The 15,548-nt window shown below is 58.1% G+C and overlaps 1 protein-coding gene across 1 annotated transcript in view; it reads left to right on the top strand.

Annotated features, from left to right (window-relative positions):
* The window catches only part of PRDM16 (PR/SET domain 16), a 209,207-nt gene extending 203,460 nt beyond the window's left edge, over window positions 1–5,747 (top strand). The window contains exons 16-18 of the mRNA XM_028108298.2: window positions 3,062–3,301; window positions 4,199–4,373; window positions 5,613–5,747. Of these exons, the coding sequence (XP_027964099.1) occupies window positions 3,062–3,301; window positions 4,199–4,373; window positions 5,613–5,747 (550 nt within the window). The remainder of the gene's footprint in view (window positions 1–3,061; window positions 3,302–4,198; window positions 4,374–5,612) is intronic.
* Window positions 5,748–15,548: the final 9,801 nt, after the last annotated feature.

The following is a 15,548-nucleotide window of genomic DNA, read 5'->3' as shown; positions in this document are numbered from 1 at the left end:
GGAACCTGGAGCCAGAGCCCTGGCCCTGGCCCTTACACAGATCTGTGGCCCCCCCAAGGCCAGGCGCCGTCCCCGCCCACCTCCAGCCAGTGAGGGGTGTCCTCAGGAGACCCAGCTTCCTCCAGGACAGGCTGCATCTTGGATACTCCTAGGGGAAGGCCTGTCAAATTTGTAAATAAACTTTTCCTGGGGCCGCCACAAGCTAAGTCGTGCCCCCTGGAAGGTGATCTCACCTGCCTGCCGGGTAGGGCCCGGGTGGGCTCTGAGGAGGGGCTGATGGGAGAGTCTGGCTGTGGGCTCCGCTTCCCAGAGCCTGACCCTGGCTCGGCAGTGGAGATTCTGGCCTGGGTGCAGTCCTGCCTGCTCTGGTGTGGACAGAGCGCCCTTGTCCACCCGTGGCTCCCAGCACGCACACGGTGGTCTCACAGGAACCTAGATCCCTGCCCCTCGGGGGGCACGAAGCCTGTGTTCAGGCAGCTCTGCAGCCCGTTTGAGAGAAAGTCACAGATGTGAGCACCCGGGTGCCAGGCCTTATCAGAGCCCTGCTGATGGGCCAAAAGACACATCCCGGCTGTTAAAGACTGTCCTTTGGACTGAGACTCTCTGCACCCAGGAAAGGCAGATGAAGAGCCTATGAGGATTTGTCAGTAGCGTCCTCCACGGGGTGCACCATCCTCCAGGATCACCAGAAAGGCCCTCACGCCTCAAGCCCGGGGGGCAGGCCCAGCTCTTAGCCGTGAGGAGGACTCTCCACGAAACCCACCGGGACAGAGAGGAGAGGCGAAGAGACCACCGCACCCGGACCTTCACCGTGGAGCGTCTCACCAGGGCTTGCCCGACGGCCCCTGGTGGTGGTCAGACAGAGGAGACTGGCCCCAGATCCCTCAGGAAGCCCCGGGGCAGAGAGCTGACCACAAACCCAGGCCCTCGGATAGCCTGTCCCGCTGAGGCCTTGTCCTGGGAGACGGGGAGCCTCCAGGAGACGCCCACGTCATGGTTGGAAGCGAGAACCGCGATCACAGGTGACGTGAATCCATTAGTCTGTGCAAAGCGGTGAGACGTTGGCAGTTCCATCTGGGGCCAAGAGCAACATTATCCGGTTCACATCCAGAGCCAGTGTCCTTCTCTTGACCATCAGGGAGAATTGAGGGACAGCCAGGCTTCCTGGCCCGATAACCCCTTTAATACCTGGGCTGAATTGTACCCCCCCAAATCCTAACCCCTAGTACCTTGGGACGTGGCCTTATTTGGAAATAGGGTCTTTTCAGATGTAGTTGGTTAAGAGGAGGTCATCGGGGTGGCCCCCAATCCCACGTGATGTCCTAAGGCAAGAGCAGGACACAGAGGCACCCGCGGGGAAGCGCTTAAAAGTGAAGGAGAGCTGGGGCGATGCGGAGGAGGAGCCGCTACCGCCAAGGGGCGCGGAGCATCGCCAGCCCCCCTCCAGAGGCCTCAGAAGGAAGCAGGCCCGCCCGCGCCTGGATCTCGGACTCCAGCCTCCAGAACCAGGAGAGACGGGGCTCCGGGGGTTGAAGCGCCGGCCCGGGGCCGGGTCATGGCGGGCCCGGGGCGTCACATGCCGCAGGCGGCTGTTCGGAGGCCCAGACACCCGTGCAGGTGCTGCCAGCCTGCCGGACCCCATCCCCGGTCCCTGCTGCCTCTCCCCAGGTGCTCCTGCTTGATGCAGGCCTCCTGCCAGTGGGCAGATGGGTCGTGGGGGCCGTGCTCCCTGCTCCCAGAGGGGCTCACACATAGAACCGCACAGCGCACTTAGGTTCGATTAAACATGCGCGGGGCTGCCTGTGGAACAGAATCCGAGTCCCGGGCCCCAAGTCTCTCACCTGCACAGTTTGTCCCATCTTCAGCATGGGGGTGTTCCCACGTCACCAAGAGGGCACAGGCTCTGAGCCGGCAAGGCCCCCCCGGCAGAGGGGGACCTCAGGGAGGGGCAGGACCCGGGTCCCGACCCGTGTCGCTTGGCTCCAGAGCCCCTGTCGTTGGTGGACGGACGTGTTCTGATGACAGCACGGGGGAGACCCCCGAGAAGGGAAGCGTCAGGCAAGGTTCTGGACGTCTGGGAAGGCAGGTCAGGTGTCAGCATCTTGTACTTTTCTCTGGGAAAGGCAAGGAGGAAAGACTAAGATGGTCGAGAGCCCAGCCACCAGGGGCCGCCGTGGCCCAGCCTGTCTGCACAAGCCCCTGTGTCTGGAGGCCAGTGTCACTCGGAAAGGGCCCCCCGCCGCCTTGACCCCGAGAGCAGGACTCCTGCCTCCCCTGACGGCTGCGGACGGATTTCCGTGGGCCATGCAAGGTCCAGGAGGAATGGGGGCCCGGACGTGGGCCCAGGAGGCATGTGCCCACCCTCCCTGTCCCCCTCCACCTGCATGCTGGACACCTGCTAGGTGGCCCTCAGGCTAGTGGCATTTTCTGAAAGAAACAAGAAGGCTCGCCCTTGCTCAGCTTGTATTCTTTCCTTTTAAAAACGAGGATCCAGAGTGAAAAAGTCTCACCCAGCTGGAGTGACGCTGGGGGAAATGAGGTGGGGTCTGGCCTGCAGGAGAGAAGCCTCCAGTCTCTGAAACAAACTCATCTGGGCAGGTTTCCCTGGCTGACAGCAGCCCAGCCCTCGTTCTGCAGAACCCCGGGATCCTGGACCTTCCATCTGCAGAGGGGCCCCGTCACTCTGGGTAGCCAGTGTCCCTGTGTCCTCATGGCTGGCCAGGAAGACTGAGCAAGGCTCGATCAGCAAACGTCCCCAAGGGCACCCCTTGTGCAGTGCCCAACCCCAGCTCCAGCACCTAAGACCCCCTTCCCCACCAGACTGGCCGTGGCTTCCTTCCCTGACACACGCACGGCCTGAATCCCTGGCACAGCCGGTGTCCCCTCAGGAGCCCCGCTGCTGAGGCACCCCTCTGTGCTCAACCCACTGCGCCGCGGCGGCGGCCCAGGCCCAAGGCTCAGAGGGTCCCCGTGACCGCGAACGCAGGCTGTCTTCGCAGGGGGCGAGGGCCGTCGCAGGCCTTCTGGGGTCTGAGGCCCACTCCCTCCCCTGTCCCTGCAGGCCCGAGGCCCGGGACCCGGACGGCAGCTCGCAGTGTGCGGGCGTGGCCGGCAGGAAGCCGGAGGATGCCGAGGAGGAGGAGGAGGAGGAGGAAGAACTGGAGGAGGAGGAAGATGACAGTCTGGCGGCCAAGTCCCAGGACGGCGCCGCGTCCCCCACGGCCGAGCCCCAGGGGCCCTATGAGGATGAGGAGGAGGAGCCGCCCACCTCCCTGGCCATGGGCTTCGAACACCCCCGAAGGTGGGGACCGGCCCTCCGGGGGCGGCGCCTGGGCAGCCTCGCGAGCTGGGGCCCGGGCCAGGGAGGGCCCTGAGCGTCGTGAGGGCGACCTCACCCTCAAACCACCCGGGCCCCCCCCATCCCCCCAGCCGGGCTCACCCCCGTTCCCAGCAGGCGTCTCCACCGCGGGAGGGGGGCCTTCCACACACAGGCCCAGGCGAGGCCCAGCCTGGGTGAGGGGGTCGGGGCCCAGCCCACCTCCCCCCAACACACACACACACACACACACACACACACACACACACTTCCCGAGAAGGGAGGGGCACGCTCCCGAGCCGCGAAGGAGCCGGTCCTGCCGCCCCACGGTCTCTGGCGAGTGGCCCCGGGCAGTGACGCCCGGCCCGAGCCGGCTGTGTGCTGAGCGGGGGCTGAGCCAGCTTCGGACGCGGTGCCGGCTGGAGCCCCTTCCCGTGTGGCCCGGCTGCCCCCGGCCTGCGTCTGGCACCAGGCGAGCTCCAGCGTTCCAGACCTTCCTGGGGGAGTCCTGTGGATCCAGGAGGCCCGAACTCCAGGGACGGCCAATCCCCCCGTCCCCGGGGTCCTGGGAGTGGGAACCCCGGGCCCCTCCAGAGCTGCCTCCGGATCTGTCCTCCTTCCCAGAGACCCGGGCACCCCGCCTGCTGCTTGCAACGCGTGTGCACGTACTCACCGCCTTCCGTGCCCCTCTGTCCATCCCTCTCCTGCATCTGTGTGGCTTCTGTCCAGGTGTCCGTGTGTCTGTGTCTGTCTCCTTGTGCATGTGGCTTGTGGAGACGCCGGGGCGCGTATGCGGGCATGGAGCCCGCCGTGGGGCGTCAGAGAGGCGGTCAGAGGCCAGACCAGCTAACGCCAGGCCCCTCTCCCCGGTCATTGGTGCAGGTGTATTGAGGAGCAACCAGGCGGCCTGTTAGCTTTGGAGCCGATGCCGACTTTTGGGAAGGGGCTGGATCTCCGCAGAGCAGCTGAGGAAGCATTTGAAGTTAAAGATGTGCTTAATTCCACCTTAGATTCTGAGACTTTAAAGCAGACACTGTACAGGCAGGCTAAGAACCAGGTAGGTACCCAGCAGAGCCCCCCCTCCTGGCACCCCCAGGCTGGATGGCAGGGGGCAGCCGTGCCTACTTTGCTGGTGGCTGTCCTATGCGTGGGGCACAGCAGGACCACGGGTCCCCGGGCCTGTTGCCTCGGCTAGAGAGACACCCAAGCGACAGCTACTTCCCCACAAGCAGGGGTGGGGCAGGGACAGATTGAGGCAGGTGAACGTGAGCCGGGCGCTCACAGGCACGCGGGTCACTGTGCTCTTGTCCCCCGTGGCAGGCGTCCACGAGCAGGTGTCCAACCTGGAAGCTATGTAGGCCTCCCTCCCTCTGACTTGAGCAAGCGTGGCTGGTAGCCCAGGCTTCTCTTGAAGGAAGCTGTCCATCATGCGGTCAGTAATTCCAAGCTGGAGCTGTGACAGGGTCAGCAAGGGCACCTGGGTGCGCCTCGACCCCATTCCCTAGTACAGGCGGCCACAGGGCCCTGCTTCCTGCTTCCATCCATCTGGAGGGGCAGGGTTTCCGTCAGCCCACCCCGAGCCTCAGCAAAAACCGTCTGCGTGTCTGTCTTTGTCTTTTACTAATCCTGTCCAGAGTGTGAACCCGGGTGGGAGGAGGGCTGGCCTTCCCCCACCCCGCTCTGCTCTGAGTGGCCGCCCAGGTCCCATTGCCTCATGCCCTATGGCTCGTGGCAGAAGGAGCATCCTGTGGACTAGCCATGCTCCGGGCTCGGCTCAGACAAGCTGTGCATCCACTTCCCCAAGTAGCTCTGTCCTGTCCCCACAGCTGTCCAGACGGGCAGCCCCCAAGACCCACCAGACAGGGACGGCCTCCTGTGGACTACCAGCAATTCCCGGGGCCCTCTCAAAAGTGGGGTGGGGCAGAGAAGTGACTGCAGGGGGAAGCACCCCCAAAGAGCCGTGGGAGCCCCTGTGCATGGAGGCCAGGATCCTGGCAGCTTGTCCCTCTGCATGGGAGCCCAGCTGACGTTCACACACACCTCCAGCCCCACCACACCCTGCCCCCCCCCCCGCATCTTCCTCTTTCGGGCCCCAGGGGAGAGTCTGGCCTGCCCCCTCTCCGTCCAGATCTGGGCAAGGCTGAGCCCAGCCAGAGGGCAGCAGGGGGCCAGGAAGGGCCAGCCTGGGATCTGCAGAGCCCGAGCTCACACGGCTCACGTGTCTGTCGTGTGTGTGTGTGTGTGTGTGTGTGTGTGTGTGTGTGTGTGTGTGTGTTCTTGTCCTCTCCCCGGCCAGGCGTATGCAATGATGCTGTCCCTTTCCGAGGACGCTCCTCTCCACACCTCCTCCCAGAGCCCTCTGGACGCTTGGTTGAACATCACAGGAGCCACGCCGGAGTCAGGAGCCTTTAACCCCATCAACCACCTCTGACGGGTCCAGGAGGGGCCGGGGTCAGAGTCCAAGCAAGGTGACCTCGGGGCCCCATCGTCCCAACAGAAATCCTGGCTGCAGATTATGGAGAAGGGAGCCTCGGGAAGCGGCGCACCCTGGGCCAGAGAGAACCCCCCCACTGCCCCGTCACCTGCGTTGACCACTCCTCAGCATCCGTCCCCCTGCACACACCATGGTTCAGCTCTAACTTTTCCAATGAAAACTCAGAGCCCAGGAGTCCCTGAGCTGTCCAGGAGGCCCACCGTCCAAGAATTGGTCTTAAGAACAGCATTCTGGAAGGGTACAGCGCACGGCCGGCCACGCGCCGCTCCCGGGAGTTGCCTCGCAGAACCAACCCAGTGGGTGAGGGTGGGATTTTAATCCCAGACTGAATGAAGGCAGCGGGCCACTGGGGCATCCACAGGGTGTCTCAGAAAGGACCGGACAGACACGGGTGTGCTCTACAAAGGGAGATCGCCCAGACGATTTTTTATAATGAGAATTACAAGAGTAACCCTTTTGGTAATCTTATTGACGACAGAGTCTATTTAAGCATGTGGTTTTAAAAATAGACAGTATTTTTTAAAAAAATCGAAAGATGACTTGCAAATTGTTTTTTAAAAGTAATTTTGCATTGCTTTCAAATCTCCGCTTCTTTGCAAACCCAAACCTGCCTGGAAACTGGTACTGTGTCTGGGTGTGTTCTTTATACTGTAGATAACGGAGAAGTTTTCTATCCCTGACCATATTTGTAAAGCCAACGTGATCCTGGGTGCCCCCGAGCAGAAATGAGGGGCCTGGGGCCCCCGCCTGCGAGCAGTTTCAAACTGTACGGTGGAACTCTCAGACATGGTATCCTGGGCTGGCCCAAGGCTGCGAGAGAGGCCTGTCGCACGCGTCCCACGTGTGCAGCATGGGATTCATGCCTGTGGCCCCCACCAAGACCCCCCAATTGTATGGGGGAGGTGTGAGAGCGGTGGGCCAGGCACCCGACGCTCCTCCCGACAAGGTCCGCGCATCAGCCACACCCGTGCCAGCCCCCCATGGCCGCTCTGTGGAAGGCAGGGCCCACCGGCTACGTCTCCAGCCCCCCACCCCCACCCCCGTCAGACGGACAAGGGGAAGGAAGCGGGCATCCCCCCCACTCCCTGGCCTCCGTGGGGCGCGCTCTGCGGCTCACCTGCCCCAGGCCGCCAGGCTCTGCCTGCGTGAGACCCCGGCTCTGGGACATGACCGCCACCTCCTCGTGCGGCTTCTTGGCAGGCCAGACCAGCTCCAGAACAGAAGGGCCTCCAGGTGGGACCTGCCTCCCGGGAAGCCAAGACCGCACGGCCCGGCCGGACGGCACCTCCTCAGGACGGATCTGCCTCTCCACTCGGATGGGCTTTAAATTATTCCCATAGGGGCCAATTTCAAATCATAATTTTTTTTCCCTGATGGAATTTACCTTAATCTGTATATAACTTGTAATTTTTTCTAATTCATTTCTTTTCTTATTTTATTTCTTCCTTAACAGTATTTTGGCATTAGACATTCTTATTGTGAAGAAATAATGTTAATATAAGTATCTAGTGAAGGACCAAAACCGTGTATAAGGTTGTGTGTTGTGTGATCGATAACCAGGGAGTGGGGAGGTTTTTAATGTGCCAAATACCCCCGCGCCCCCCGACGGATCCTGCTGCCCGTTTCCAGACAATCACGTGTTTTTGTTAAATTAGAGTTTCAGTTACATTTGCATTTAAGACAAGTGTTCTATTTATTTCTTTTATTGTTTGGAAGGAAAAAAGAATAGCGTCCCAACAGGAAGAGAAAAAGACCGTCAAAGTTGCCCTTAAAAAAGAATGTAGATGCAAGCGGCAGGAGTGCGGGGCGCCTGGGGATGGGGCGCCAGCGGTGCACGAGCTCTGGGCACTGGCCCAGGGGCAGCAGGCCGGTCAGAGCAGCTGAGTCCCCATGTCCCCGCCACTCCAGGCCGGCGACAATCGTGTGCTTCTGCGCTGGGAGACCTGCGTGGGGAGGCCCTGAGGGTGCCACGCCGCTGCGGGCCCCAGTGCAAGGGTTCTACCCGCTCCTGGCCCATGGGAGGCAGCGAGACCGCACCCAGGCCATTCCTGCGCACTCACAGGCTGGCAGGGTGCCCTGCTCAAGGAAGAGCGGGCGAAGCCCCATGGGCGAGGCTTTGCAAACACAGCCCCTCACCTCCTCGTGCGCATCCACCTCTGCCAGGCTCACCGGGCACGGTGTGGGATTTCCCCTCCACCCAGATGGGACCCCTTTGCAGAGTCAACCTCAGATACAAATGCCCATTTCTGTAAACCTAAATTATATTTCTTCTGCTAAAGAATAAGGTGTGTGCTTTTTTTTGCGATATGACTCTCTCTGCCTAAAATAGGAAATTTGGCCTGAGCACCAGGGTGGAGACCTGAGCGTCTGTTCTCCGTGGTCCCAGAACAGATAAAGGACCGTGGCCGCCGCCTGTGGACTGTTCCGTGGGCTGTGGCCATCTGTCATTTCAGGCCAGCCGTGGCTGCATCTTCTCTCTCCCTCCTTCCCAGAGCCCCACCTGCTCATCTTCAGCCCTTACTTTTGTCCCCCTGAAAACGATTAGAACTAGCCCCATTTCTCCTGAACGTTCAGCCCCTTGGGCCCAAGCACTTGGCAGGTTTGGGGGGGGGGTCTGTCCTTGGACCCCTGACAAAGGGAGCACTTAGTCGCCACCCTGGTGCCTCTCCCCACCCCCGAGTACAGCGAGCTGCCCTCCCTACTCTTCTCGGTCCCCAGGCTGCAGCGCCAGCACGGACGCTTGGGCTTAGCCTAGACCGTGGGGGCCAGGGGTCTCGGCAGCTAGAATTCTGAGACCCCAGCCTCAGAGCTCGGCTGCAACAGGGCAGCCGCCGGGCTGACCACTGTGTCCCTGGGTGGTGGCTAGGGTCAACCTGTCAACCTGGGGCCCCACTGGGCCGGGGCCCTTCCGTCCAGCATCAACGGCATTCCTCCTTTGGACCGTTGACCTTCCCAAATGGAAATTCAAAAGGAAGGCTCCCCGCTCCCCCCTCCGCCACCCCTCAGACCCCGGCCCCCAGCAGACTGACACCATCCGCCCACTGCTGCTCTCCTTCCTGGGACAGCTGGGTAGGACACATGGAGCTGCCGATCCTCTGGCTCTTTGGCCAGCCAGACCCTTCGTGAGTGGGACCCAGAGATCCCCTGTTTTGAAGCCGGGGGTGCATGTTCCTGCAGCCGGCCTGGGACTCTGCGTGTGGGTCAGTGGGACAAGCTGAGCCCGCGTGGCCTTCCTGTCCAAGGCCAGCACCCCCGTGGCCCAGGCCTGGCCCTGGAAACTCGCAGGAGCCTCGGCCTTCTCTGTCCTAGCTGCTTCCTCAGTGAGCGTTCGCAAAGCACTTGCCCAAATACATATCACCCGTCGGTAGCCTTGAGGCCTCAAAGCACTGGATTGTGGTTCCCCCGCCCCCGGCCCTGTCCCCTGCTCCTCAGCCCCCTGCCCAAGAGACTGAAATCTACTGAGCTCTATTCACTGTGCTGTCCTGGGGGAGAGGCGAGGGGGCAGCGCCACCCAGGAGAGCCGGGCACCTTGCGCCCCTCCCGGCTGGGGTCGCGAGGCCGCGGCCGCTCCTGGTCGGTGGAGGTCAGCCGGGTATCAGAAGCCATGAACCTGTCTCCGCAGCCGCGAGCGATACTGTGACAAGACATTCCTGCGTGATTCCAGGAGCGTTCCTTTCCTCCTTGCATTCCAGTTTGTTATGTCTTCCTTTCCGTCACCGATTCAGATTACCGCTTTTGGAAAAAAATAAAATAAAACAAAAGGCAGCTTGAGTTTTCCAAATGTGCAATTCACTTGTGAGCAAAGTAATTCCGGAGGTTTCTATCGTTGTGTTTTATATCGTTGACGTTCCCGCGACGAGGGAAGCTGAGCCCCCGTGTCGGAGCGCGTCACGTGATGCATACGTGTTTGCACCTGCTGGCAAGAATCCCGCACCGGTGTATCCACATCTCCCTCTTGCCGTTGTTTCAGTACAGACTTGGTTCAGTTTGCTTTCGTTGTTTGGGTTTGTTTGTTTCTTTTTTTTCTTTTAGAACTGTATAGTGTTGAAAAAGAAATCAAATGTAAATGTCAGGTTTTCATATAATGTTTAAAAAAAAAAACCATTGAGAAGGAGGCCGGTGTATGTCCCATGTCCCCCTGATTGTAAATTGCTTCTGTTATAAGTAAACTGTGCATGACTCGTGTTTAGCGGTCATTATCGTGTCCGTTTGTGAAATTTTTTATGAAAAGGAAAATTCGGTAGATGCACTTGTTGAATATGTGATTAGGGTCTACGTCCTCCAGACGAGGAGCTCGGAACTGCTCGCGCAACAAGCGTAACTCGTGAGCAACGTGGGCATCACTGAAGAAGGATGAAGTGCAAGCCACCCAGTATAGGAAATCATCGCGTGATTCTGCAGACTGCATTTTGATGCTTGTGATAAAGACAGATGTACTTGTGTAGAGAAGCGTCTTTAAGATGAAGCCTAGGAGCAGCTGATTTGAGGTTAATGCTGTAGGATAGGACTGTACACCAAATGTAATCTTTCCAATGCGACAATGAATTTATACATGAGATTGATATGCAATAAATCTGTGTGCTTTTCTAAGTCTCGCCCCCGGAGCTTCACTGAGGGAGAACGGAGGCCCCCGGGATGGGGGAAGGACCTGGGGTCAGAGCATGGCCAGGGGCGAGGCTCACCAGCCTGGGTCGAAGGTCCCCGGGGACAGGCTGTGAGACGTGCATAGCCATCACCTCACCACCACACCAGGACAGGTACCCTTGCTATTTACATTTTCCAGAAGAAAAAAAAATAAGCTCAGGGAAAGCACCAACTACCCTGGATGGCTCCGCAGTGAGTGGCGATCCCCAGGCTAGCTCTCCCCTAAGTGTGTCTACCCCAAGGCATATTGGCCTCCAGCTGTGTACCCTCTAGGGGTGCCCTTTTTCAGGAATGTCCATTTCCAGGTACATCTGCCTCCAGGTGCACCTGGGCCCAGAGCCGGCCACCATGAACTCTTGCCTGGGACCTCTTTGTGGTAGAGGAGCCCACCCTGCAAGGCCAATCCTAAACACATCTCTTCCTAAGGGTGGACCTCCCCAGCGGCCAGCCCTCCTCGCTGACCACCCTCCACACTGGCTGTGCCTAGTGTCCTCACACTGTCCCCAACTAGGACCTGAGCCTGCCCACCAGGTGATGGCCAGATAGACAGAGACTAAGCAAATGCACGCCACCTACCTTCACCCACTCAAGTGTGAGGGACGGCCCCTAAATTCTGGGGACATACACCATGAAGTCTTCCCTGTGGCCCCTCTCCTTCCACCAGAGCATGGAGGTGAAGTGGGCGGCCTTGCACACTCAAAGAGGTGTCTCTCTGACAGAACAACCTCCACCCTCGCCGAGATGGCACATGGCCTTCCCCAGGTGTGTGAGGCAGGAAGAAGATAAGATTATGGTGTCACACAGAGAAATTGGTTGGCTATGCCTCCCTCCCTGCAGCTATAGAGGTGCCTGGTTCAGAGTCTTTCCAAAGACAACCTCTCAAGGGGCACCTGGGTGACTCAGTCATTGGGCGTCTGCCTTCGGCTCAGGTCATAATCCCAGGGTTCTGGGATCGAGCCCCGTGTCGGGCTTCTGCTCACCAAGAAGCCTGCTTCTCCCTCTCCCACTCCCCCTGCTTGTGGTCCCTTTCTCACTGTCTCTCTCTCTCTCTCTCTGTCAACACGCAGGGGCCCCTGAGCCTCTGTTCCCTGGTCAGAAATCATCACTTGCACTGGATTTACGACTGTAAGGATGGAAAGTGCCAGGACTTAGCTCTCTGTCCCCAAGGCCTGGACTTAAACACCTTCTCAGTAAAAGGTGGGTTACACAAGTGGAGGGATGGATGGATGGATGGACGGATGGATGGATGGAATAGTGGATGGATTATGGATGGATGGATGGATGGATGGACAGATGGATGAGTGGATGGATGGATGGGTGGATGGATGGATGGATGGATGGATGGATGGATGGATGGATGGATGGAATAGTGGATGGATTATGGATGGATGGATGGGTGGATGGATGGATGGATGGATGAGCAGATGGATGGATGGATTTGGGTTGGATGGATAGATGAGTGGAAGGACAGATGGATTTTGGATGGACAGATGGATGGAAGGATTATGGATGGATGGCTAAATGGATGGATGGATAGATGAGTGGATACAGGGAGGGAAGGATGGATGGATGGATGGATGGATGGATGGATGGATGGAATAGTGGATGGATTATGGATGGATGGATGGATGGATGGATGGATGGATGGATGGACGGATGCAAGGATGGATAGATTATAGATGGATGGATGAGTGGATGGATGGACAGACGGACGGACAGATGGATAGATGAGTTGTTGGAAGGATGGAAGGATGGATGGATTGTGGATGGATGGATGAATGGATGGATGGTTTGCTATAAGGTCCCTCACTCCAGGCAAGTTCCCACACAGATTCTGGGAACTCCAGGGCCTCCGAGGGGTCTGAACATGCTCTGATGGGAGTAATGGGGAGGGGGAGGCCTGGGGTCCCTGCAACAGCAGTTCTGGTAGCCACCAAAGGGAAGAAACAGTTTCCCCAGTGAGGCTTTTTGGTTGGGGGAAGTGTTTAAATATCTCAAAGTTGTTTTTCTCCCAGATGCAACTGACAAAGTGTCAGTGAAGTGTCAGTGAGGTATAAGCCCCAATGGTCAGATGTGGGGTTTACCCCAGAGCTCCTGGCACTGAGGCAATATGAGAGGCTCCTCTCTGGGAAATACATTTCCATTCTCAGAGGACGGATTATGTGAATCACGAATCTGATGAATGGCTGTGCTTCCAAGTCATTCAGCGTGAAGGAGTGATGGTGTCCAGCACCACACCTCCCAGCCGCCCCCCGCACCACAGCCCTTCCTGGAGCTACCACCCCGGGGCTCCAGTCAGCTGAAACTGCACTCGCTCCCACCCTCCCTCGGCCTGGCAGCCCCCGAGGGGACAGGGGAGTCTCCGCAACCAGGGCGCTGTCTGATAATAGCCCTTTTGTCGGGGGGACCCCAGAGCAAGGGGGAACAGAGACAAACAGAGCCCTGTTGACAATTGGACTCTGTCTTTCTGCGGCCCAGCTCTTGGCATAACGGACTGAGAAAAAGGCTCCATTTTGGAAACGGGGGGGTGGGGGGAGTGGAGATCAACTAGAGAAAAATATGTCAATGAGGAATCTGTTTTCTGGGAAAAGAGATGCTTTTGAATTCCTCCTCAGATTCATTTTGGGCCAAGTGAGCCTGTTGGTTATTTGCAGAGACGCTATTTTGAGAATCGTTAACCTTATTTCTCATGGCAGCAAATGTCTTCCAAAAATCGAGATGTGTCCTAATTCGGGGTCAAATGGCCAGACACAAGGGGGCGTTGGTGGGGCCAGAGGAGCCAGATAGGGTTCAGGGGTGTGAGGGGACTACCAGTCCCGCGCCAGGATGGCCACCTCTGTGAAGGAAAGTGGGCAACGTCTTCTGCACGGCTTATTCCTTATTCAAGAAAGGGGAACGGAGTTTGCTACAGGGTCCAGGGCAGAAGAGGACAGATCTCCAAGGTTACAAGAAGGGGGAACCCCAGGGACCAGCTGAGACCCCACTGAGGGGGCCGAGACCCACCCAAAACCCTGAGGGAGGGAGCTGCCCCTTCTGTCCTGGGATCTGGCTTGTGGCCCTCGGATTCCAGTGCCCCCCACCAGGAGGTTCCAGGAAGCCCTCGAGACACTAGAGAGCAGGAACCAGCTTCTAGAACACTGTGAGGGAAGACCAGCCTCCGCACGAAGATCTGTATGCCCATGTTCACAGCGGCTTTATCCATAATAGTCCCAAACTGGAAAGAACCCGAATGTCCAGCCACTGGTGAGTGAAAGCACAAACCGTGGACACAAAGGAGCCCTACCCCCAGCCCCGAGAGCAGGCAAAGTCTGCTTACTCAGAGCTCCAGGCTGCAGGGAGTCCGCCACCAGCACCTGATTTAGTGGAGACTCAAATGTAGGCAGGGGAGCAGGGGAGCTTCGTGGTGGAAAAAGGGAAGGTTCCGGGTGAGCCCGAGGCAGTAAGGAGAAGCATCCCACATGATTGGTGGGGTGCACGCGGCTTCCTCTGGCTGCTCTGGATGTGGAGGCGGGGAGAAAACTTAGAGAAGCTGCCAGTGATGGGGCATCAAGTCCCGGCCATTCTGGGTTATTGTTTGACCTTCTGGATTGGTTCTCCCAGATTGTGGGTCAGAGGTCAGAGTCTTATTTTTAGGTCTGGTCTGGCCTTGTCTGTATGTTCAGTCTCTGAAACAGACTGAACCAGACAGATGTGCAAGAGCACATCTATAGGAAGGAACACGACTCATCAGGAAAGAAAACCACCACAGACACACACAACAAAACGCAGCCAAGCGCTGCCCACTGCCACGCGGCGTTCTGGGAGAGGCGAGTGGCAGGGAGGCAGGGACGGGGCTGGGGTGGGGAGAGAGGCAGGGGGAGCTCTCAGATGATGGAGGTGCTCTATACTGTGATTGTGGTTACACAGCTACACGTTAGTGGAAGACTCAGCTAACCCTACACTCTGAAGGGAGGTCTTATTACAGGGACGCTGTACCTCAATTAACTTGACTTTCTGAAAACAATGTGTCCTGCTCACCCCCACCTGGAGGCATGCGTCCACCAAGAAGCTCCAAGTCCCTAGACGGCTCAGGCCGGCAAGGGCTGGTCCTTACCCCGTCCTGCATGCCCTTGAGGAGCGCTACCCCCACAGCACCCGGGCCGGAGCAGCGGGGGCCCCTGGCTTAGCAGAGGGCCAGCTCGGGGGCTCCCAGCCTTGCTTGGCCACAGGCATTGGGGTGAGCCCACCCTTCACCCCTTAGCTGCCCAAGCCCCACCTGGAACCACCTAGTGCAGAGCTTACAAGTACAGACTTCCAGCTGAAACCCTCCGCACAGAGTTAAAAAATGCCGGGAGCAGCACTGCCGACTGCTTATGGCAGCATGTGCAGGAAGTGAATAAAAACATGCACGAGGTGGATACATACCAACCTCAGAGGAGGCAGAGAAGGCCGTGGGGGAAGGGCCGGGGAGGGGCTTCCATCTTCTCTGCAATGACTTGTAGACACTTTCGGGTCATGTAAAGGCATCAGGTCATGTACCAAAGAGTTGGAGAGAGAGAAACAGTTCTTCCTGGCTTTTTCTTGCCCTGCCGTCCAGGCGAGGACCAACAGGGAACAGAAGCAGGGAGAGTGGACCTCTTTGCCTCGGTCTAGAACCCCAGGAGAGCATTGTCCATTTCTCGCCACGGGACACGATGCCAGCAGTAGGTGCCTGTATCCGGAAGACAACGTTCCCTGCTGTCCCCACAGCGCCCAGACATTTATCATCATGAAGTACTGGGTTGGGTCAAAAGCTTTATCTTTAATTTACGAGTGTCCATCTTTAAGTGACGTTATACCACTTTGCATAAAATATCTGACCTTTGCAAGAGTGTAAGTCTATTCTCTCCCCCGTCTTTTGGGATATTATTTTATTCCACATGTGTTATAAATTCCATGATGCTCTGTCATTACTCTTGCTTTAAATAGCCTAGAAAATTTTTTTAAATACATAGGAGAAAAAAGTCTCTCAGGTGTGTTCCCGTGTTTACAGTTCCCAATGGGCTTCTATTGCTTATGAAGACCCAGATTTACTTCTCTCATCATTTCCTTTTGGCCCAAAACACTTCCTTTGAC

Source organism: Eumetopias jubatus, unplaced genomic scaffold (assembly GCF_037043125.1).
Source record: "Eumetopias jubatus isolate StellerSeaLion01/CBP00866 unplaced genomic scaffold, mEumJub1_p1.0 scaffold_4, whole genome shotgun sequence".
NCBI lineage: Eukaryota > Metazoa > Chordata > Mammalia > Carnivora > Otariidae > Eumetopias > Eumetopias jubatus.
Note: the sequence above shows the minus strand (reverse complement) of the source record. Positions and strands in the feature narration are given on the sequence as shown.